A 23427-nucleotide genomic window follows, 5' to 3' on the forward strand; every position below is an offset into this window, starting at 1 on the left:
CTCTCTGAGTTTGCATGTTCTCCCCGTGCATGCGTGGGTTTTCTCCGGGTACTCCGGTTTCCTCCCACATTCCAAAAACATGCTAGGTTAATTGGCCACTCCAAATTGTCCATAGGTATGAATGTGAGTGTGAATGGTTGTTTGTCTATATGTGCCCTGTGATTGGCTGGCCACCAGTCCAGGGTGTACCCCGCCTCTCGCAAGAGGCCAGCTGGGATAGGCTCCAGCACCCCCACGACAGTCATGAGGAAAAAGCGGTAGAAAATGAATGAATGAATGAATGAATGATTATGATATAATTGATGACTGTCCAGTGGACAGAACCGCTTGAGCAGCGGTTTAGCAGTGTAGATTGTGTGTACTTGTGTAAATTTAATGGTGGCCTAAAACAATTGAGTATCTCTACTAAAGCTGTCCAAAAGTGGGAAAGTTATATCCCGCTTCTTGTTCCTTATTTGTTTTTTGGATTTTTTTGAATGTCTACTACATTCATTCATATCCTGTGCATCTCCAGGGGGCTAAGCCCCCTCCTGTCCTCAGAACCTAGTGACGCCCCTGCATGGTCTACAAGTTTTTGGACTTATTTACTTAAATTAATGATGTATTTCATAAAAAAATGGTATCAATATTTGTATTATTGCTTTGTTCCATAGAAGTGATGGATGGAGCAGCTGCAGCAATGACAGGAGGGGCTCAAAATCAGGCCATGTTGCAATTATGACGGAGGCCACTATTGATCCCCCCCCCACATACACACACACACACATTGTGTTGTATAAGGTATGTTGTTCCGTCAATCATCTGTGTGTAGTTGGCTCATGGGTCCATCGGTGCTGCGTAATTGTCTAATCCACCACAGCAGGTGCTGCGTACAAAAATAAAAGTTGGTGAAGCTCCAGTTAGGCCACATAAGACCATCATAGGGTGTTGTTCTTTCACCCCCATCCCCTTTTTATTATAAGCTGCATGACGTCTTTGTCATTTAGCATCTCTGAGAAAATGAGCTTAACTGTCTGTTTTCTTGCTCCACCCCCCCAGTGTCTGCGGTCTGTCTGTAGGCCTAACGGTGCACCGACTTTCATAACCAGTGTTATGAAAGTGTTATGAGCATTTAAAAAGCCTCCTGTCTTGACGCCCATTGAGAATCTGCCCATTTTTTAACTTTTTTGCATAAACACGCGCCAGGCGGATTTGGCCCAAACCTTTCAGATGTTTTGTTTGTTAAACTGTTACCTAGTTTTTTGTGAGACTTTAGCAGAAATCACTAACTGTAATAAGTGTAATTTAAAGTAGATTTTATTCCAGGATTTAACTTTTACAACTGCAGGTTAGACGCTAGATCACTAATAACTAATAATCACTAAAAAACATATATATAAACACATTCATTATAAAAGCAGACTGGTAGTTGGAAATGTAATTTCATATGAAATCACGCAGGTCTTGTTGTATTTATTCAATATTCTGTGGGCTTTGTTTTCTTCCTCGGAGTCGCACCCTACGCACTGTGAGTGCTGCATCACCCGCGGAGGGACACCGCATCTGAGGAGCAGGCGAGCATCTGTCCGGCTCTACTTTCCAGCGGCATCGTTCTTTTGATGGGAATTTCGGCTCTTATAAGGGAGCCATTTTTGTTAGTTCGGCTCTTTAAGAGACGAATCTCCTGGCTCACAAATTAATCATCAATTTTTGGGTTTAATTTATATTAGTCTATTACCTAGTATTGGTACATTCCGCACGGTATTACTGGTTTAATATTTAACAAAAAAACAGGCGAAAACCCCCCAACTCGCTCTCTTCTAAGAACCTTCTGTAGGAGCCTAATCGTTCGCGAACGACCCATCATTCCATCGTCCGCTCCTCCAAGGGAGAGGTTTGTTAACAAGAACCCTCCAAATAGAGTCCAATCTAACATTTTATCTCACTAACGCCACCGTTTAGGGCCACTTGCCTTTCTATTTTAGTAGCGTGTTTAGTAGCGTCTCATAAGGGCTGTCAGGTGAAGGGAGACATTTTTTTCTTGTCAGCACAGACTGCCTTTTTGGACCGGACCCCGCCTAACGACGAGTGTACCTGGTCGAACCAAGTCCGTCCCGAGCGACTAATCCTCCGAGGACAAACGACATGGGGGTAAGATTGCCGGTCCTTGTGATGTGGTGTTGAATAACTCCGCTAGCTTGTCGTTAATGCTAGCTAAAGTTGGTGTTAAAATTGATGACATTGAACGTGACCAAGCTAGCAACACCGTGCCGCCGCCAAAAACTCCCATTATTTTCGTTTTTCCCCTTTAAAAGACCTTATTTGGGAATTGTAATGAACGCAGAGGGGGTGAGCCGACCTCGTTTGCGCCACATTTGTTAATCAAGCCGCAGCTGTCTGTATGACTTGAGTAATTAGAGTAACGCGTTACATTCATGTATGCAGACACCCAAATCTAACACTGGTTATATCGCAACCACAGTCGCATAGTTGTTGTTTTTACCGTGGTGTGTGTCAGTAAGTGGGAGGAACATCATTTGATAGCCACCACATAATACTGTAAGTAGTACTGTAACGCAAAAGTAACTAAAATAAATACTGCTGAGGCCATGCAGTGAATATTAGAAGCTCGCAGCAGTTATGCTGTGAAATATGTGTGAAGTGGTGACTGACTCCCGTGATGACAAAATGGGTGCTGTAGTTCTTTCATTCACACTTGTAGTCCAGTATACCCTGGTCTCGACTAAAAATGAAAAAAAAAGAAGATACTTAATTGTCACTTGATTGAATTGACTCTATTCTCATTCTCATCTGTAATGCATTTGCATGAACTTGCAATTCCCTGTCACTACATGATGCGTTCTGCACACGTGCTGGATTGTGTTCATCACTTGACTTGGAAAGGAAGTCTGTCATCCAGTCATCACCAACATTCAGGAAAGTTCTGAAAGCACTAGCCTCCCAATCATATTCACAGTCCTGTCATGTTTTCTCATAGAGGTCAGGTTCCAATAGTCATGCCAGCAATGAAACTGTTGTCTTTTGACATGCAAGCTATTGGACGATGCCCTGAGGGATACGTGCTGGTCGTCTACAATCGTGCATTGGTCGCAGTAATAGTCCTGGTGTATATTCACTGTGCACGCCAGCCCGTTCTTTTCCAAACTCTGTGACGAGAGCGCATTCAGGCCCAGACTGCCGATCTGACACGATTCGTGGCGTTGTCCGCTAACTCGCCCAAGGCCAGCTCAAGAGACGAGGAGAGCTGTGTGGTCGTGGTGGTGGTGGGGTGGGGAGCATCGGTTTGAAAGTGCCATATTTAGGATTTAGGATTATCACCATGGAGGAGGGGGTCCCAACGAACAGGGGGGACTGTCCAAGCATCTGAGGTCGTTTGATCGGGGCCAATCAATGGGGATCCAATGATGTTCAGCGTGCTCGCTGACAGAATGACGGCGAAGGTCAGCAGCCGCCATGATTGACATGGATTTGGAGGCTGGACGTGGAGGAGTTGAGAAGAAGGCCAAGGACTCACCTTGATGAGAGTGGAGGATTGTGGGAAAGGTGTCCAAGGAGGCATAGGGGAATGCTGGGTAGCTGCTTTAATGACAGAATAGTGTTTATTTGCAAGGGAAAGAAAGACAGATAAACACAATTGGATAGAAAAAGTCATAAAGAGGATTGATGGTAGCCATCATGCACTTGGTGTGAAAGCCAGCACGGATGGTGTGTGTGTGTGAGAATAGATAAGATAATATTTCATGCAGTGGTTCTTGTTAATGAGATGTCACCGTCACGTCTTTTGTTCATTTCAGAACAAATGATCATATCTGGCACAGATTAACTCATTACGAAGCACTCCATCATTGGAAATTGAAGTGAAGGACTAAAATGGCTGCCCTGCAGCACAAGGACATTAGAACCGTGTTTCCCACCCTTAGCTGAGCTAAGGCCCATATTTCACATTGGAAAAATCTCACAGCTCAACACCAAGCGTGCTTTACGCCTTATCTTAGGCCTTACCCCCCTCGGTTTTACACTTCCACAAGAATGAAGTGGTGTCCCAATTCTTCCTAAATCAAAGGGTAGGGGCCAACTGTGTGACTGTGGTCGTCCGAATTTACTGATGGATTCATTTGGCATCTTGTGTCCTTTTTATGTACCTACGACGCAGTCCTGTTAAACCGTTTTTGATCCACATCTGATCGAGATTTTACAACAATGTAAACGTGCATTACAGTTCAGTACAGCTACGGTACTAATCACATTGTTGAATTATTATCTTTTTGCTGTCATATTGCATGGCAGTACCTAATGTTGCGGGCAGCATACATATGGAAGATGCTTCTTTAGCTGTGTGTGTGTGTGTGTGTGTTGCATAATGTGTCAATATTCTATCAGGTCTCTCCCACTAGTTTCCATCTGTGCGCGAGTGTGAGAGATGAATCGATGACACGTGGATGTGACGGCCCAGAATGCACTGTGACATCACATCCACACATTCTGTTGTGTGTGTGAGATGTGTTTGACTTCAGTCGTTTTTGTGGATGCTGCAGCATCATCATCATCATCATGGCGTTGCATAACACACTAGGTACATCTTTTATTTATTTTTTTTAATCCAACAACCACCTCTCTTGTGTGGTTTAACTTCAATTATTTAAAAGGTTCCTAGTGATTGGATTGGATGTTGCTAGGAAACCTCCTGGCCAGCCATTGGGCGGTAAACCCTGTCAATCACACCCTCCCAACAACTGCCATTTTCTGTTAGAACTCGCCACACTGCAGGTAACACTGATGGCGGCTAATTACCACACACCTAAATGTGTGTGTGCATCATCATCATCGTCACCATCATCCTCCTCCAGTCCTTCTCATCAGCATAAACAGATGGGCATTCCGAAGGCAGGCGAATGTAAATACAGAGGGAGTGGGTGGTTACGAAGGGATGGATTATGGGACCCCCCCCCCCACCTCCTCTTGCGCTGCCTATCTGCACCAGATAGCGGTTTCTAGGTCGGCCGCTCCACTGATCTGTGTGGTAATCCATGTCTTTGTGTGTGTGTGTGTGTGACATCAGCAGGCCGCCAATCAAAACCACAGCTAAACAATCTAAACTGGATGATGTCGTCACTCGTCAGATTGTGCTTTGTATAAAGAGAGAGTAATTGTATCCCATCTATGTTTTTTTTCCTCATCCAATTTCCAACGCTTGATAAATTATATTTATTTATTTATTTCGACAAACAACTGACCAAAAGTAGACTAAAACTTTTATGGTTTTCATTGACTAAACCTGGACTAAGACTATCGCATATATAACTAATGAAATGGCTGCCAAAAACAACACTGGAGGCGGGGTGGTCCACCATAATGAAATACAGTACATAGGTTTTATAATAAGTGACGTACAAGTCATTTATGCAAAATCTAGCAAACGAGGCAAATTAATGGTCCATGAATCACATCAAATCATCAATCATGCTCCAAGGAATATTAGGATTATGGAAATGAAGAAGTAAATCTGCATTATTGATGAGACTCATTAGTGGTAAATTGCCGGCAGTAGCAGATAGGCTCTCTGCGGAGAAGATGACGTGTTGTGAAGTCTGGTTGTAAATGGTCGTGTTATGCTCCACTCTGAATTATTCACCAGGATCAATGTCTGATTAAGAATGCAGATGCAGCAGGGAGCAGAGCGGATATATCCAGCTAATGCTCAATTAAGTCTGCCTTGTAGAACATCTGGACGCACGTGGCCTCCTGGTTAGTAACCTGTTGTATCTGCACTCACTTCTATGGCTCCACTGATGCTACATGGAACAACAGAATGTAACGTGAAATGAGGGTAACAAGGGGTAAAGTAGCATCTACTGTAGTTCCTGTCATCTTCAGACAACTTCCTGGAAGCCTCTGCAGGGTAAACACTCGGGCCGAGACTGACAGATTATTATTGTTCACTGGGTTAATCTGCCAGTGTAGTAAACAGCTGTAATCTGACGGCCTGCCGGACGCCGCCTGACAGATGGCATGGCACGAGCATCATGCATCACACTCTGGAGCCGTTGGCTCACACCCTCCGTCCAGATCATGCAGAATGCCGTCATTAGGCTTTTTCACTCCCCGATTTTAGCCTCAGGTGCTACATTCTGCACTACATGCTAATTGTATGCCCTCTCGTTTGTGCTGATATCCGTCCACAGGAGACCTTGCTGTGAACTGCGTGTCTCCATGCTGCTTTCACTGTGATTTCATTGTGCGAAAACATTCAACAGGGGTGTTAATATGAATTTGTAATTGTCTCATTATAATATTACGCATTTACTTGCATTATTGTAGTTATTTGAAATCAGAGGTCAATGTGCCAAGTAGAAACTCAAGTATACAGGTTCAGTCGTCCCTTGTTTATTGGGTTGTCTTTTCATTAATTCATTCATTTTCTACCGCTTTTTCCACACGAGGGTCGCGGGGGGTGCTGGAGCCTATCCCAGCTGTCTTTGGGCGAGAGGCGGGGTCCACCCTGGACTGGTGGCCAGCCAATCACAGGGCACATATAGACAAACAACCATTCACACTCACATTCATACCTATGGACAATTTGGAGAATTAACCTAGCATGTTTTTGGATTGTGGGAGGAAACCGGAGTACCCGGAGAAAACCCACGCATGCACGGGGAGAACATGCAAACTCCACACAGAGATGGCCGAGGGTGGAATTGAACCCTGGTTCCCTAGCTGTGAGGTCTGCGTGCTAACCACTCGAACGCCGTGCCGCCCGGGTTGTCTTTTGGAAAGTAATACATACAATACAAAGTAATACATTTTTGAAAAAAAAAAAGCGAGGGACCACTGGAGCATGTTCTGCCCTCTGTAATCAGTACTGTATGTTTGAACCTCCAGGGTTGACCCAGAAAGTCAAAAGAACAAAAGGCAAGCTTATTGTACAGTCAAGCGCTCACAGGAAGTATAGCGCTAGTAAGGATGTTACTGCTGTTTTATTTCGGCAGCACCTAAGCATTATGTTCTTGTCGCCATGACAGTACGGACGGTCAGACAGCTACCGCGTGGCTACCACGCAAGACAAGGACGAAAAGGAGTCTCCCAAGAAAAAAGGAGGCAAGGACATGGACGACCTGAAGAGGGAAGTCCCCATTGTAAGTCGGCTGCTTCCCTGCTTGATGCTTTGCTTCTGTGTTTTCTGATGACTTGTGTGGCGTGGGAACCGTCACTCCAGCCTCCCTGGAGAAATACAATCCAGCCCTGTGTGTTGTTTACACCGTCTCATGCTTCTTCACAGGACGTTGGTTCACATTGTTGGATAACATGGATGTTTGCTCTTTGTAGACGGAACACAAAATGTCTGTGGAGGAAGTTTGTAGGAAGTACAACACTGACATCGTCCAGGTGAGTTCGTATAAAAGTCTGCACAGGTTGTCCTCCTCTGATTCACAGAGGTCTCTCGCAGACTTTTTGCAATTTCCAAACTGTGAGTGACTTAGGATTTAATTCAGGTACATTAGAGTTCCATTTTACATCCCAGCTTCGGAGCGGAACGGCTGTTATTTACTTACAATGGTGACATTCATCATTTCACCTTGTGCAGGGTCTGACCAATGCCAAGGCGGCAGAGTACCTGGCCAGGGATGGCCCCAACGCCCTGACCCCGCCCCCGACCACCCCGGAGTGGGTCAAGTTCTGTCGCCAGCTGTTTGGCGGATTCTCCATCCTGCTGTGGATCGGCGCCATCCTCTGCTTCCTGGCCTACGCCATCCAGGCCGCCACAGAGGACGAGCCCGCCGGGGATAACGTAAGTGGCGGAGAGGCCGGACATTTGACCAACACCCGCATTTATTTTCATTCCTCGCGTGGCGTCACAAAGAGCTGACTCATGGAGAGCCGCCGCCCGGGGAAGATGCCGCATCAGCGGTCGAGCAAGTGGTATGAGCTGTTAAAATAACAGCAGTTGACCCCTCTTTACAGTGACGGATCACAGTCCGCCACAGGGAGTGCTTGACTCCTGCTATTTGTCATGACTGCCTCAGAGGGGGGCGTTCGCAGGTCAAAGGGCTAAATGGACTGGGGCTAAACTGCTATGACACGCACACATGCACACTCATCACCAGTGGACAGAACACTTGGTCCATCCCAAAGGGCCAACCTGATCAGTCAGCATGCTGACATCATAAGAACTTTCTTGAGTGTAAGCTATTCATTTATGGGTCAGGGCGCTGATGGCCACTTCCCTAATGTCGTTCTTTTCCACGTTTTTGCAGTTGTACCTCGGTATTGTGCTGTCCGCTGTCGTCATCATCACCGGCTGCTTTTCCTACTTCCAAGAAGCCAAGAGCTCCAAGATCATGGAGTCCTTCAAGAACATGGTCCCTCAGGTACTGAGCGCGCTCAAAACACCTCGTTGCGATGTTTCCTCTCCTGACTCGCTGCTCTCCTCCGCGTGTATTCCAGCAAGCTCTGGTGATCCGTGAGGGTGAGAAGATGCAGATCAACGCCGAGCAGGTGGTGGCAGGTGACCTGGTGGAGGTTAAGGGAGGAGACAGGATCCCCGCTGACCTCCGCATCATCTCCTCCCACGGCTGCAAGGTGGGCCGCGAACAGAGCATGACATGTCACCGTACTGGGACCGCAGTAGAAACGTTATCCTATTTCCTCATCCTCTTGTCGTTTTTGGGTCTAGGTGGACAACTCCTCCCTGACTGGCGAATCAGAGCCTCAGACCCGATCACCTGACTGTACCCATGAGAACCCTCTGGAGACCAGAAACATTGCCTTCTTCTCCACCAACTGTGTTGAGGGTCAGTCTTGCGCAGCCGCTGTATTCAGACGTCCAGATTTGTGATCTAATGTATCACACACATGGGCCAGTGCATGGGGCCCTCTTGTGGTAGCATGGTTACATTACATCGTATGAAAGGAAAACCATACTTTTTTTGGGGCGGGGGGCACAACACGCCTGGCTAAAAATAAAATAAAAATAGTAATAACAATGTCACTGTAGCTTGGTTAATCTGCAGGTCACATGATGTAAATAGCCGTTTTGGGCGTTTTTTTTTTTTCAGAAGATTACATGCCCATCTCTTTTTTTTTTTTATCTGTTTTTATATCAATAGAACACAAAGACAGGAGAATGACATGTGTTCATTTCTCAAATAAGGGTTGTTGATGATGGGCAAAAAAAAGCTCCTTTTAACTTCCTTTAACTCTCTCTGTCCTCCATCTTTATCCAGGCACAGCACGTGGTATTGTGGTGTGCACGGGCGATCGCACCGTGATGGGCCGCATCGCCACCCTCACCTCAGGCCTGGAGACCGGCAAGGTGGCGTATTCCCCATTTTTTAAAAATGTATTTTTTTATTTCATAATTCCAATCGTCATCTTGATCTGAATGATCACAGACACCCATCGCCAAAGAGATCGAGCACTTCATCCACATCATCACCGGAGTGGCCGTCTTCCTCGGCGTGACCTTCTTCATCCTGTCGCTCATCCTGGGGTACTCCTGGTTGGAGGCCGTCATCTTCCTCATCGGCATCATCGTCGCCAACGTGCCCGAGGGCCTTCTGGCCACCGTCACCGTGAGTAGGAGCCGAGAAGATGTGTGGACATGGGGCCGTTTTTAATGTCAAACCAAGATCAGATGTTTTATTTGTTGTATACTATGATGACCCTGCATGGTCATTCACTTGATGTTTGTCCGCTTGACTTCTCTCTGTGCTTGTGTTGTTTCAGTGATGTGTGTAGTTTGTGGTGTGTTATGTCTTGTGTGAGTGTGTGTGTGTGTGTGTCTCTCTCTCTTTTGCAGGCCAGTCGCCTCTGCTGTCTGCAATGACACCAGCTAGCTCATGTAATGATGCTAATGATTAACTGAACCAGGCTTCCCCAGCTTCTGTTTGGCCCACATGACTTGCTGTAGTGCTGTAGTTGTGCATCATGTTCACGTAACGCTACGCTGCTCTGCTTCACTGCATCACTCACTGCAGCCTGGCCTGTCAAAGATGCTTTCAGTGCATTTTGCTGGAGAAGGTTGTTTGTTTTGGGGGCGTAGGATGCACATCTTCAGGTGTCACTTTAGGGGGTGGGTTTTTGAGGTACAGTATGATCCAGAGGGATGACTCGGAGCCTGGAGATGTTCATCAGTGCTGGGAGCCTCACAATGAAGCTAATACGGTTGACTGTGCGCTGGCCTGCAGGTGTGTCTCACGCTGACCGCTAAGCGGATGGCCCGCAAGAACTGCTTGGTGAAGAACTTGGAGGCCGTAGAGACTCTGGGCTCCACCTCCACCATCTGCTCCGACAAGACTGGCACCTTGACCCAGAACAGGATGACTGTGGCCCACATGTGGTTTGACAACCAGATCCACGAGGCCGACACCACTGAGGATCAGTCTGGTACGATGCCGCTAATCCAGGGGTGGCCCGCGGCACTTTCTAAAAGCATCATTTCACCGACAAAACCCTGCAAAAATGACAAATAAACAGCTGTAATTGTATGACAATAAGTCAAAACATTAAGAGAAAATAGTTTTCTACGTGATAAAAATTACAATTTCACCAGCTATTAAAGAAAAAAAATCTGAAAATTATTCAAGTCATAAAATTAGGAAGTCAAAATAGTATTGGATTAGAGCCATAATGTTACGAGAGGAACATTTGCAAAGAAAAAAACAAGGGTTCATAGTAATAATGGACTTTTGACATATCACAAAGATAGCCTAATGATAAATCACTTCCCCCATCGTCTCTTCAGGCTCCTCTTTCGACAAGAGCTCCACCACGTGGGTGTCCCTGGCCCGCATTGCCGCCCTGTGCAACCGTGCTGTGTTCAAGGCCGGCCAGGAGGCCTTGCCCATCCTGAAGCGCGAGGTGGCCGGCGACGCCTCCGAGTCGGCCCTGCTCAAGTGCATCGAGTTGTCCTGTGGCGCCGTCAAGACAATGAGGGACAAAAACAAGAAGGTCGCAGAGATTCCCTTCAATTCCACCAACAAGTACCAGGTTTGTGGCCTACTTCTGCAACCCAAATAGCCGGCTTATACAGATAATAGACGATGTTTCCCACAGGACTGCAATCTATCTGTGACGGAAATTATGTCATGGTAATAAATGGGGTAAAACTCAGCTCGTTGGTTTGTGTTTTAGGGAATGTGGGACATCATGTGTTTAATCCTTATTTAACAACAGAACATAACTTACAGGAGCACACACACAGGCGATGGGAAACCCTGTATCGCCTTGGAATTTGGTGCTTTGTCACACACCTCACACGCTCATTCCGTCTCGCCAGCTCTCCATCCATGAAAGCGAGGAGGAAAGCGACAACCGCTACCTCCTGGTAATGAAGGGGGCTCCAGAGAGGATCCTGGACCGCTGCTCCACCATCATGCTGCAGGGCAAGGAGCAGCCCATGGACGACGAGATGAAGGAGGCCTTTCAGAACGCTTACCTGGAACTGGGGGGACTGGGAGAGAGAGTACTGGGTAAAGATGACGCTGAGGGTCCCGTACCTTATCGATATGTTCTGTCTAATGCCACCTCCTTAATCCTTCCAGGGTTCTGCCACCTGTTCCTGCCGGAAGAGACGTACCCGAAAGGTTTTGCCTTCGACACGGACGACGTCAACTTCCAGACCGACAACCTTTGCTTTGTGGGCCTCATGTCCATGATTGATCCTCCCCGTGCCGCTGTACCTGATGCTGTGGGCAAATGTCGCTCTGCTGGCATTAAGGTGGGTTGGACTCACACCTTGACATGTCCTCTGCTTCCATCTTTACCTTGTCCTCATCCTTCCCTCCTTCCCTCCTCAGGTCATCATGGTGACCGGGGACCATCCAATCACGGCCAAGGCCATCGCCAAGGGCGTGGGCATCATCTCCGAGGGCAACGAGACTGTGGAGGACATTGCTGCACGTCTCAACATTCCTGTGAGCCAGGTCAATCCCCGGTAAGAGACACTTATATAAAGTATGCATCGTTGCATTTTTTACTTTATGTTTTGACCCCACTGGGGGGGAAGGAAATGTTTTGAAAAGACCATTAAGAAACGGATGATATCACTTATCAGTACTGTACTGTATCTGTACTCTACAGACTGATTGGGGACCCTTTACTTGTAATACAGCGACAGTTTAAAATCTTGGCTGTTGTAGGGATGCTAAAGCCTGCGTGATCCACGGAACAGACCTGAAAGACCTCAGCCAGGAGCAGATGGACGACATTTTAAAGAATCACACGGAGATTGTCTTTGCCAGAACCTCCCCTCAGCAGAAACTCATCATTGTGGAGGGCTGCCAGAGACAGGTCCATTTCCATTAACATCCTAGAATGAACCATAATGGTCATGTTGGGGTGGAATTAATGAGACTTACAACATCAGCGTACCTCCTTGATGTCAGGGGGCCATTGTGGCGGTGACAGGCGATGGCGTCAACGACTCTCCCGCCTTGAAGAAAGCAGACATCGGCGTTGCCATGGGAATCTCTGGCTCCGACGTGTCCAAACAGGCAGCAGACATGATCCTACTGGATGACAACTTTGCCTCCATCGTGACTGGAGTCGAGGAGGGTGAGGGAAGATAAATGAATATGACAAAGAAAAGGAAAAAGGCTGGCATGATGTCCTCGAGCTAACAAAAACATTTGTTTGCAGGTCGTCTCATCTTTGACAACCTGAAGAAATCCATCGCCTACACGCTCACCAGCAACATCCCCGAAATCACTCCCTTCCTGTTCTTTATCATGGTCAACATCCCTCTTCCTCTTGGCACCATCACCATCCTCTGCATCGACCTGGGAACTGACATGGTGGGTCCTGCATGGCAATACTTGCTTTTACGGTGCATACTGTATACAGCCGCTAGGTGGCGATGTTATACAACCATCCGTGTATCCTTTGTGACTTGAAACGAATGAACAGAAGTATTGGGACATGGCCCACATTAGGCAAAAACAACAGAAAAGGGCAAAAGCAAATGGTTCAACATGTCTTTTCCAAAAGGATATTTGTCAATTGCTAGCTAGTCCTGCATTGCTGGAAACTACAGTGTGACGAGTCAAAGGGCACCGCCAGTCATCAGTATGACGTCATGTGTCTGTGACTTTTCCCTAATCAGGTGCCAGCCATCTCTCTGGCCTACGAAGCAGCAGAAAGCGACATCATGAAGCGTCAGCCCAGGAACCCGCTGCGGGACAAACTGGTCAACGAGAGACTCATCAGCATCGCCTACGGACAGATTGGTTGGTGCCTCATTTTGTAATACTGGTTTTATTTCACTAGTTTCTCACGCAACAAACCTGTCTTGTGTATTCAGGCATGATCCAAGCTCTTGGAGGCTTCTTTGCCTATTTCGTCATCATGGCTGAAAATGGCTTCCGGCCCTCTGTGCTGATGGGCATTCGGCTCAACTGGGACGACCGCTCCAACAACGACCTGGAGGACAGCTACGGCCAGCAATGGGTGCGAGGTGGCATCCTGGTGCGGGGAAACGCCCACCTGGAAGGGAATAATAATGTTCTTTTAATGTTCTTTAGACGTACGAGCAGCGCAAGATAGTGGAGTTCACGTGCCACACGGCCTTCTTTGTCAGCATCGTGGTGGTGCAGTGGGCCGACGTCATCATCTGCAAGACCAGACGCAACTCTGTCTTCCAGCAGGGCATGAAGTGAGTCCGTGGTTTTGTTATTATAAGCTGTCATATTTAGCAATAGGTCTGTTTTCATTGAATTTTACTTTCTACCAGCAGCCACTAGGTGGGAGGAGAGAGTTTACTTTTGATAAAGGAAGACTTGTTGAGAATTTTGGCCATCATCCACAATTTCAGACATGAACACATGTCTTCCTCCTTTCTGTGTGTTCTAAAGTTATCAAAACAGCTAAAAAGAGGCAGCTAAGAATACACGTAATGAGACACACCTATTCTGTCTTGAAAGCCTCCCGAGAATACCTTCAAAAAGTCCAAAAATCATATTTAAAATGAAATTTGGTCATTTAGATTGCGTTCCTGGCTTTGTTTTACATACAGTACATAGATTCACACCATGATGTATTTATTTTTTATGTGTTGGTGATTTGAAGGGTTTTTCATCCAGGAGGCTGCTACCCATGTAGCCGCATCTCTCGCTGGTCAAACCGGATGTCTGGTTGCATCTGTTTATCGTTCACAACCCTATGGGAAACACTGAATATGTTTAGTATTGTGTGGATTTTTTTTTTCTTCTTTTCTTGTTTTCATGTGGTGTCATTTTCACACAGGAACAAGATTTTGATCTTTGGCCTGTTTGAGGAAACAGCCCTCGCTGCCTTCCTGTCCTATTGCCCCGGAATGGACGTGGCGCTGCGCATGTACCCCCTCAAGTATGTGTACCCCCTGCATGTGGCACCTAGGCATGGGCCCGACTTACGGTTTTAAAGGTATACCACGGTATGAAAAACGCTAAAATAGTCTGTCATACCGTCGTACGGTATGAGAGAAAGTGGAGGTCCAGTGCAGCCTCTGTGTGGAAATACTTTATCATGTCCTGTGTTATTCCCCGCAGTTGGAACTGCATGGGCTGAAACCACGGGCATAAGATGTGTTGCCCAAAGTCCAGCAACTTAACCGGCTTTGCTAGCATTTGCCAACAACAATCACATGACCCGGAAGTAGAAGTGAATTAATAAAAATGCACATTCATCAGGCAGTACAATGAACGTCATTTATTATTAAATGTAATTATGTTCCACTTCCGGTTGCACGGGAGTCGAGTGGTTAGCGTGCAGACCTCACAGCTAGGAGATCCGAGTTCAATCCCACCCTCTGCCATCTCTGTGTGGAGTTTGCATGTTCTCCCCGTTGATGTGTGGGTTTTCTCCGGGTACTCTGGTTTCCTCCCACATTCCAAAAACATGCTAGGTTAATTGGCCACTCCAAATTGTCCATAGGTATGAATGTGAGTGTGAATGGTTGTTTGTCTATATGATATGATATGATTGGCTGGCCACCAGTCCAGGGTGTACCCCGCCTCTCGCCCGAAGACGGCTGGGATAGGCTCCAGCACCCACCGTGACCCTCGTGAGGATAAATGAATGATACACTTCCATTATGTCCAATTATACTGTTTAAAAATGAGCGTTCCAGTTTTATTTCCGCTTCTTTTCAATAAAGATATTTCAAAATAACTCATTTTAGAGTTGTAATTCTAATACCGTGATATCATACCGGCCCATGCCTAGTGGCACCAAGTCATTGGTTGCTTTATTTTGTCATTCATCACTCTCCGCTAATTCTCCTCGCCGTGCTCGCTCAGGCCCAGCTGGTGGTTCATCGCCTTCCCGTACAGTTTCCTCATCTTTGTTTACGACGAGATCCGAAAACTCATCCTGCGCCGAAACCCTGGAGGTAAGGCACAAACACAAAGGATTGTTTATGTTCATACGAATAAAACCGGTTGTTTAATGTGTGCTGACTCTGCTGTCTTGTCTTCTTCTTCTTTTTCCTCTTCCTCGCGTCTGCAGGTTGGGTGGAAAAGGAGACGTACTATTAAATTATCAAAGCATCATATAAACGTCTCATCCTCCTCCCCCTGCCTCTCCCTGACCTCCCCCCCTCCTCTCACTCCCTCGCTTTCCTCCCGGTACTCTCTCTGAAGCCCCGCCCCTCCCACGCTCGCACCGACAGCTGAATGGCGTGCGAAGGCGGGAGGCCGTCCATCGTTGTTTACATTTAGATGAGTGCACGTCGGCATGGTAACGAGGCGCCCGCTCGACAAGATGTTTACTCTTTCTCCATCCTCTTCTAAGAAAAGAAAAACCAAAAAAAGAAACCCGCCAAGATGTTGCTAGGACCAACAACAGAGGGGGAGAGGATGCTGGCGTGGGACACATCCTCTCCATCCCTGTACATACATCCAGCACGAGCCTGCCATCCGCCGCCGTCGTGCCCATGCTTGTTGCCATGGCGCCTGAAGCCGCCACCTCTGCTTTCAAAATCAAACCCGACTGTTCCGCCGCCATCGTGTCCACGCCAGCTACTGCCAACATACCAGCTGGCGAGGGGGGGGGTGATAGTTTGTTGTTTTTCTTTGCATCCAGCTTCTGTATCACTGCCGTCTTCATCCCTCCTTTTTCTATCTACTCACTGCCAATCTTCTACTGCCGCTCCTCCTCCTCTTCCTCCCTATCAACGAATCAATCTCACCCTGGAAAGGTCACTTCCTTCTACACCAAACCCTTACTGTTCCCCCTCCCTCCTCCTTGTCTTGTTGTTTTTTTAACAGACTGTGTGTGAGTGTGTGTGTTTTTTTTAAGATGTTTTTTTTCATTTGAACATCTGGGAGTGAGTTTGACACCCGCTCAGTTTCATTTGAACGTGATAAAGCACACCGTCCCCCCCGACCCCCCGTCCCAACTCACCCCACCTGTCTTATCTGTCCCGATTGGTCCGTTTTGTGAACACCGTGCAACATCCTCCGCCGTCCTCGTGACCCTCTTTCTCCCACTTTTACCCCCCCCTTTACCTCCTCCCCCAAGCCCTGCTCCCTTCCCTCCCCATCCTAACCCCATCCTGTTAACAAAAAAATTACAATCTTTCTGTGTCCTGGGAAAAAGAGATTTCGTTCCGATTTCATGATTTGAACCCGTGTAAAAGTGCAACACCTTCACTTGTGAAACAGCAGCAAAAAAAAAAAAAAACAATAGAAGAAAAAAAAAGAAATAAAATAGAAGGATCTCTCTTTTTCACTTTGCTCTCCAGTTTGTTTTTGTGTCATCACAATGGAAATAAACGCTGTGAACAGTTGTTACTGATGTCCCACGTGTCCCAGCCTCTCTTTTGAGAAAAAACAGAGGAAAAAAGTGCCGATAACCATAAACAACACTGACTATGAAGCGCTACGTACATATGTCTGTGTCCTGGATGTTCAGTACAACAGAGCTCAAGCTTTGCAGGCCGAGAAGAAGAGAGTCTGAGCTGCTTGTTGCCCTTATGTGAAGCGACTCCCAAGATGTGCTCCTAAGGTCAGGGTGAGTGTTGAGTTGGGTCTGAATGTTAAATGTACAGGGGAACCTACTTTCTAACTTTTAAAATGAACCTTTTAGTCATCTTTTTTTTTTTTTTAATTTTAATAAAAATTTAGGGGTGCATGATAATTAGTGGGCTGATATGTGGGAACGATGACGTCATACGATAACTTTCCAAATAGCTCTGATAATATAACACTCCTTTTTTCTCCTGCCTTTTACTGCCTTGTAATGTATTTGTACTTTAGTTCCTGTAGCCACTTTTATGCTTAATCGAGGCCAGGAATTTTTATTATTTTTTTATTATTTTTGGGGAAAAAACACAACAGAATGAGGTTGTGATATTTCCTGGAAACAGGAAAACGGCATATAGCTCGCAGGAAAACTAATGAAACCCCAGCTGAGCTGAATGGAACCCTAACTACAAACCACTGACGGGTGCCGTCCCCAGCTCCCTCTAATCACAGTCAATTCAGTCCAAACAGGAAACAAATGCAAAATGAAAGCACCAAACAGGAAATAATGGCAGAACAAGAGAAAAGTTTAATAATTATGAGTGCGGGTGAGCAAATCAAGCGCTCCCTCTTTCTTCTGCCTGTTGAACTTGCCTTAAGCTCACTTGTAAACATTCATTCATTCATTCATTTTCTACCGCTTTTCCTCACGAGGGTCGCGGGGGTGCTGGAGCCTATCCCAGCTGTCTTCGGGCAAGAGGCGGGGCACACCCTGGACTGGTGGCCAGCCAATCACAGGGCACATATAGACAAACAACCATTCACACTCACATTCATACCTATGGACAATTTGGAGTGGCCAATTAACCTAGCATGTTTTTGGGAGGAAACCGGAGTACCCGGAGAAAACCCACGCATGCACGGGGAGAACATGCAAACTCCACACAGAGATGGCCGAGGGTGGAATTGAACCCTGGTCTCCTAGCTATGAGGTCTGCTCGCTAACCACTTTTCCGCCGTACAGCCCCCACTTATAAACAAACATTCACTTTTAGAGCAAGGACGTTGTACCAAATGCTCTGCAATGAGAGGGAGAATGGAGAAACACATGGAGCACTTAAAAAACCTGATCTGCCACCAGGAGCAACAGTCAAACAGGCCAGGTTTTAAACTATTAACTCATTTCCTAAGTGTAAAAATAGGTCTTGAGTCGGGATGTAAACATTTCTACTGCTATTACTCTAATACAGTATCAGGAGGTAGAACATTCCACATTGCTGGAGCCCGAATAGAAAAGGCTCTAGATCCCACATACTTCTTTCTGGCTCTGGGGATGAGGACAACTAGACAGGTACAGTTGGTCAAATCCTAATTAGTTCCAGTCCTGTAAACCACAGTAGAATACATCATTGAAAACGGTGGAGGTTGTACTGGACTCATCATGACTGCTTACCTCACTGCAACATTTTCTGGACTGGTGACTTTTACTGCAGTTTTTTCATAACCATGACTCTTCTGCACGTTTGAGGGGTGTCCAGAACCAGAGTGTGTGTGTGTGTGTGTGTGTGTGTGTGTGTGTGTGTGTGTGTGTGTGTGTGTGTGTGTGCAGGTGAAGATCCTCGTAGAACCATGCTGAACGGAAGCATACAGAGCTGGATCATGCAGTTTCAGGTAGGACACTTTCACTTCACACTGCTGCTGAGTGTGTGTGTGTGTGTGTGTGTGTGTGTGTGCGCATGTGTGTTGTAGTGTTTCATGAATACTATTACAAGGCTCACAGAGCAAGCGAGTGCTGCTGCCTACTTCACACACACACACAGGCTTGTAAGCGAGGACATAGGTCACCTCTTCTGTCTTGATTCCTGCTCTTGTTCTACTTAATGACACACACTCAAACACACAAGCACGCCTTATTGTCACGTATAAGCACCGCAAGGTCAGCTTTTGTGACCCTTTGTCTCCGTGGTGACCGTAGCCATCGCGGCGAGTTACTCACTGAGCATTCAAACAATATCAACTGAGGAAAGTCTCAAAATGAAGACGTCATTAAAGGAAGAATGATAATGTCTCTCGTCTGGTCGTGGCCACTTAGGCAAGATGCTCGATATCGGCTTTTTTAGTGATACAGTAATCCCTCTTTTGGGGGGTTCATCGGTTTCAGATCACAAAGTAGGATCCTTATTTATAAATGGAATATTGTAGTAGTTAGAGCATAGAACACTACCTTAACGACTTTTATATAGGCTTTTTAACATTATTAGAGCACTCTGGACATGAACTAACACCCCTCTAGTCACTGTTATACACCTATTACCCAATATAGTAGATATAATAAGAGAATATAAGACAAGGGCATTTCATAAATTAACATTGTTTGAGCAAAATAAGACAAATACAAGTTGTAGAAAAGGTACTATGTTTACTTTAGACCAGGGGTTCCCAAATGTTACCACTTGAAAATCTAAAAAAAAATGTCTTAGACCTATAAATATTTATTTAAAATCATGCAATAAATATTTTACAGGAAAAATAATTTATGTTAATTTAATTAATTTATAAAAAATAATATTTCCAAAAAATAATCATATTTTTATTATATATATTTTAATATATTTTATATTACTCTATCATATTATCATATGATATATATATTTTATATATGATATATATTATCATATGATAATTATATGATCTATCATATACTATATCAATTATGACAAGATAGTCTTCATAAATTCACAAATAAATATTAATTTCAACATTTACCATGTGGGAAGGCGCACCTTTCTATGCGGCACAAACATTCATATGAGAAGTGCAACATTTGAAACGTTTCACAAATACAATCAGTGAAATCAGGCTAGATCTATCAGATAGATAGATAGATAGATAGATAGATAGATAGATAGATAGACTTTCTTTATTGTCGTTGCACAATAACACAGCAGTGAAATTGCCAACGAAATGTCGTTGCCTGGCTCCCGTATAATAATGAATAATAATGTGGAGAATAAATAGATGACATCAGATATGAACAATGTACAGCGTAAACAGTAATTTACTGTTTACTGTAACATATTCGATGAGAAGCATAAGAGCCTTACATTTACGGAGGTCGAACACATCCTGTGCTATGAAAGTGTAACGGTAACAAATGTATATTGTCATTTATTGTCATTTTATAACACAAACCTGCAGCTTTTTTTTTACAGAATACAACGCTAAACGTTAGCTTAGCCGAGGTACTTTGTGTTTTTCTTAGACACGCAAGCACCACAGTCTCTATACTTAGAGTGAAATAATGAAAAACAGCATGTAACAGAAACACATTTCCTCAGACATACAACCTTTCTTCTAAATCTCACACACACACACACACACACACACACACACACGCCATCACTCAATCTCCTAGCTGATTACACACACACATCTTCCCATCTCCTTCCTTCTATAAAACCTTTTCCTCTCTGGTATAAACACACACACACTAACACATTTTTTTTGTGTGTGTCCAGCCCCCCGCCCCTCCCCAACACGCAGCCTCTCACCCCCATCCCCCATTCCCTCCCCCCCCCCCAGTAATCTGGCTGGCCCGTGGCCTCCTCTCTCTCGCTCCACTGTTCTGTGTGATAGAATATCGATCGGTTTGCCTCGGCTCGGCGTGAGCGGGAGGGGATTGGGGTTGTGTGTGTGTGTGTGTGTGTGTGTGTGTTGCAGGGGGGCTGTGGGGTGGGTGTCCGTGGTCAGACGTGCTCCATCCAAGGTTGTTACCACAGCAACGGCAGGATGGGTCAGAGGGTTGCCATGGCGCCTAGGTCACGGGGTCACAGGGAGGGGTCCTGGAGGGCTCTCATGTGTTAATAGGGAGGGGCGGTTGGGTCTGAGGGTTGACACAGAGGTATTGGACCTGTTAATAATGGATGGGCTCAAAATTATTATGATATTGTATAGCAGCTAAAATAATGATTAAAGCACTACATCATTGTAGTAAAAGTCAGGATACAGTACTTATCTTAACACTGTATATTTATATATAAATATTTATGAATATATTAAAACATATTTATATGTGTTTATAATATTGGACTCAACATAGCAAGATACATACGACAATTTCAAATATAGAATAATTCATATGAGCATATAGAAACATTTTCATTCACATCACATCAACATTACAGAGATGATTTTTGAGAATATGTAATAAAAAAAAAAAAAATAGCTGCTCTGACATTACAATATTCCCAAATTCTTATTCATTTGCTATGGAATAGAATTTCATCCATTGTGTAAATAGATTGCTAAACGTCGGAGCTAATCCAATCATTCCTTGACATCCCAAATGTAATAAACTCTCTGGCTTGGTCGCAGACGTACTGAGGATGAGCAAGATGAAGGGGATGCTTCTTCCGTGAAACGTGTCCTCCTCTCCATGTTGAGGCGCAGCGGCTCACATGTTCGGCATTCCACCGCTGGGGAGCGTGCCAGGCTCCCCCGCAGCAGGCTGCTGCAGACGTAAGAAATAAGAAAGCCCGTTTGAAACATCGACAGTAGCGTCAGGTAGGTTGACGGCACCGAGAGGAAACATGCGCTTTTTGGGGAATTTTGCCCATCGTCCACATTCCTCATGTGATACATCATAACACACACGTCTTATATTATAAAAGAGGCAGCTCCGCCTCCAAAGCCTGCTATTAAAACACCTCCAAATATCTCCAACAGGGTTGTATGCTGGGAGCATGGAGTTGGTTCAGTGGCGTCATTGGGCCTATTTTAGCCCGCCTAAAATGTTCTTAAGCCACCCTAAATAATTTGATATTTTTTATAGATTTTTTTTCCACAAAAAAATCCATATGATAGGGTCCCCCTAAAATGTTCTTAAGAGCACTTAAATAATTTTATATTTTTGATTGATTTTTTTTTTACAAAAAAAATATCTGACAAATTTCATATAATAGGGTAAAAGCAGGCTAATACTAGCCTACTACTACTACTAGTAGCAGTAGTAATAATAAGAGGAATAATGATGATAGTAATAAAAATAGGCTAATGAATAATATAATAATAATTATGATATAATTGATGACTGTCCAGTGGACAGAATGGTTGCAGAGCTTGAGCAGCGGTTTAGCAGTGTAGATTGTGTGTACTTGTGTAAATTTAATGCTGGCCTAAAACAATTGAGTATCTCTACTAAATCTGTCCAAAAGTGGGAAAGTTATATCCCGCTTCTTGTTCCTTATTTGCTTATTTTTCCTTATTTTATTAAAAAAAAATTTTTTTTTGATGTCTACTACATTCATTCATATCCTGTGCATCTCCAGGGGGCTAAGCCCTCCCTGTCCTCAGAACCTAGTGACACTCCTGAGTGGCTTCATGTGGTATTTTAATAATTGGACCTCTTTTGGTCATTTTTAGCATTAGCAGAACTTTCTAGGTGTGTCCCATTACATTCATTCTTAGCTGTCTCTTTTTAACTGTTAATATATAGAGGATCTTGGACTTGCATTTTTGCAGTAGGTCCTTAAAAAGAAACCGAACGCTTTTGTCGCGTAGAGGATCTTTGAAGGGCTTTTTGGTCAGTAAATTGCTGACCCCAAGCTGCCTCTTTTTATCTGTTTTTATAACTTTAGAAAGAAGAGAGACGTGTGTGTTCATGAAGGATTGGGGATGATGGGCAAAATTCCAAAGCAAAATGCGCTTTTCCTCGAAGTCTTTAAACGTCTCGATACGTATCTTGTCGTCCAACTGTGACCGTTTGTGTCCTCTCTGCTCCTACGTGTCTCTGCCGTGTTAGCCATCCAAGAGGCGAGGTTAAAATGTCTATCACGCCGGTGAAGACGCACACCGAGGGAGGTTTTTTTTTTTTCTGATGCCGTCGTCCAGGAAGAGGAATGAACTCCTTCAAGCGTGACCTCTCTTCCTGGTGCCGTAACGCGATTAAAGGTCAGCCACTCAAGCACATGTCGTGGTTGTGACCCCCCTCCAAGGAAGTTGTGTCCTCAACAGTTCCATTAAAACTTTGTTCACGTTCCCAGAACTTTTCCACCTTCTCGACGGTCTTTGCATCTTGCCGGGTATCCGATCGTCTTCTACGAAAGCACCAGAAGGAGACCTCCCGGCCGTAAATGACTTCCTCCCCGGATGCTGAGCCTCATTACCTGCTTGTGTGTGAGACGGCTGCATCGCTATGGCAACAGGGAAGATGCTGAGTGCAGTGTGAAGGACATGTATTGATTAAAGGTGAGTGGGTTTTATTGTCTCAGTTCATTATACGCATTTTTTTTTGTTTTTTTTTCCTTCCCAACTTCCTTGACCTTTGCGGCTGTCGCCTCGCGTTCTGAGAGAACCTTCCATGAGGCCCAAAAAGTCGGCATCCAGCGAGGGAACGCGGGCAATTCCCAACGGGAATGTCGCTTGCGCGTCTCCTTGCTCACCTGCTTTGTGTCGCCGTCTCGCGTCTTTCTTTGCTGGAAGCTTCCAAGAG

General features: G+C 45.2%; 1 protein-coding gene and 1 long non-coding RNA gene across 3 annotated transcripts; both read left to right on the top strand.

The window, feature by feature from the left end:
• Nucleotides 1-1644: 1644 nt before the first annotated feature.
• atp1a3a (ATPase Na+/K+ transporting subunit alpha 3a) lies at nt 1645-17402 on the top strand. Of its 2 annotated transcripts, XM_058046587.1 has the most exons (23): nt 1645-2130; nt 7020-7133; nt 7324-7383; nt 7583-7786; nt 8253-8366; nt 8443-8577; nt 8672-8789; nt 9222-9310; nt 9390-9569; nt 10185-10383; nt 10742-10986; nt 11276-11468; nt 11541-11716; nt 11796-11932; nt 12138-12288; nt 12384-12552; nt 12637-12791; nt 13100-13223; nt 13298-13443; nt 13518-13648; nt 14239-14340; nt 15273-15364; nt 15481-17398. In XM_058046587.1, the coding sequence occupies exons 1-23, from the start codon at nt 2125-2127 to the stop codon at nt 15507-15509; spliced, it is 3069 nt and encodes a 1022-aa protein (XP_057902570.1). In that variant the 5' UTR covers nt 1645-2124; the 3' UTR covers nt 15510-17398. The 2 variants fall into 2 exon arrangements, with proteins under 2 accessions (XP_057902570.1, XP_057902571.1); XM_058046588.1 differs by lacking the exons at nt 1645-2130; nt 7020-7133; nt 7324-7383; ... (4 more) ...; nt 9222-9310; nt 9390-9569 and adding an exon at nt 9592-9838 and having other exon boundaries at nt 15481-17402.
• A 3922-nt stretch (nt 17403-21324) lies between these two features.
• LOC131102337 (uncharacterized) lies at nt 21325-23132 on the top strand. The gene is made up of 3 exons (XR_009119423.1): nt 21325-21500; nt 22738-22886; nt 22979-23132. It is a non-coding gene; the product is annotated as an uncharacterized LOC131102337 (long non-coding RNA).
• Nucleotides 23133-23427: the final 295 nt, after the last annotated feature.

This window comes from Doryrhamphus excisus, chromosome 14 (assembly GCF_030265055.1).
Source record: "Doryrhamphus excisus isolate RoL2022-K1 chromosome 14, RoL_Dexc_1.0, whole genome shotgun sequence".
Taxonomy (NCBI): domain Eukaryota; kingdom Metazoa; phylum Chordata; class Actinopteri; order Syngnathiformes; family Syngnathidae; genus Doryrhamphus; species Doryrhamphus excisus.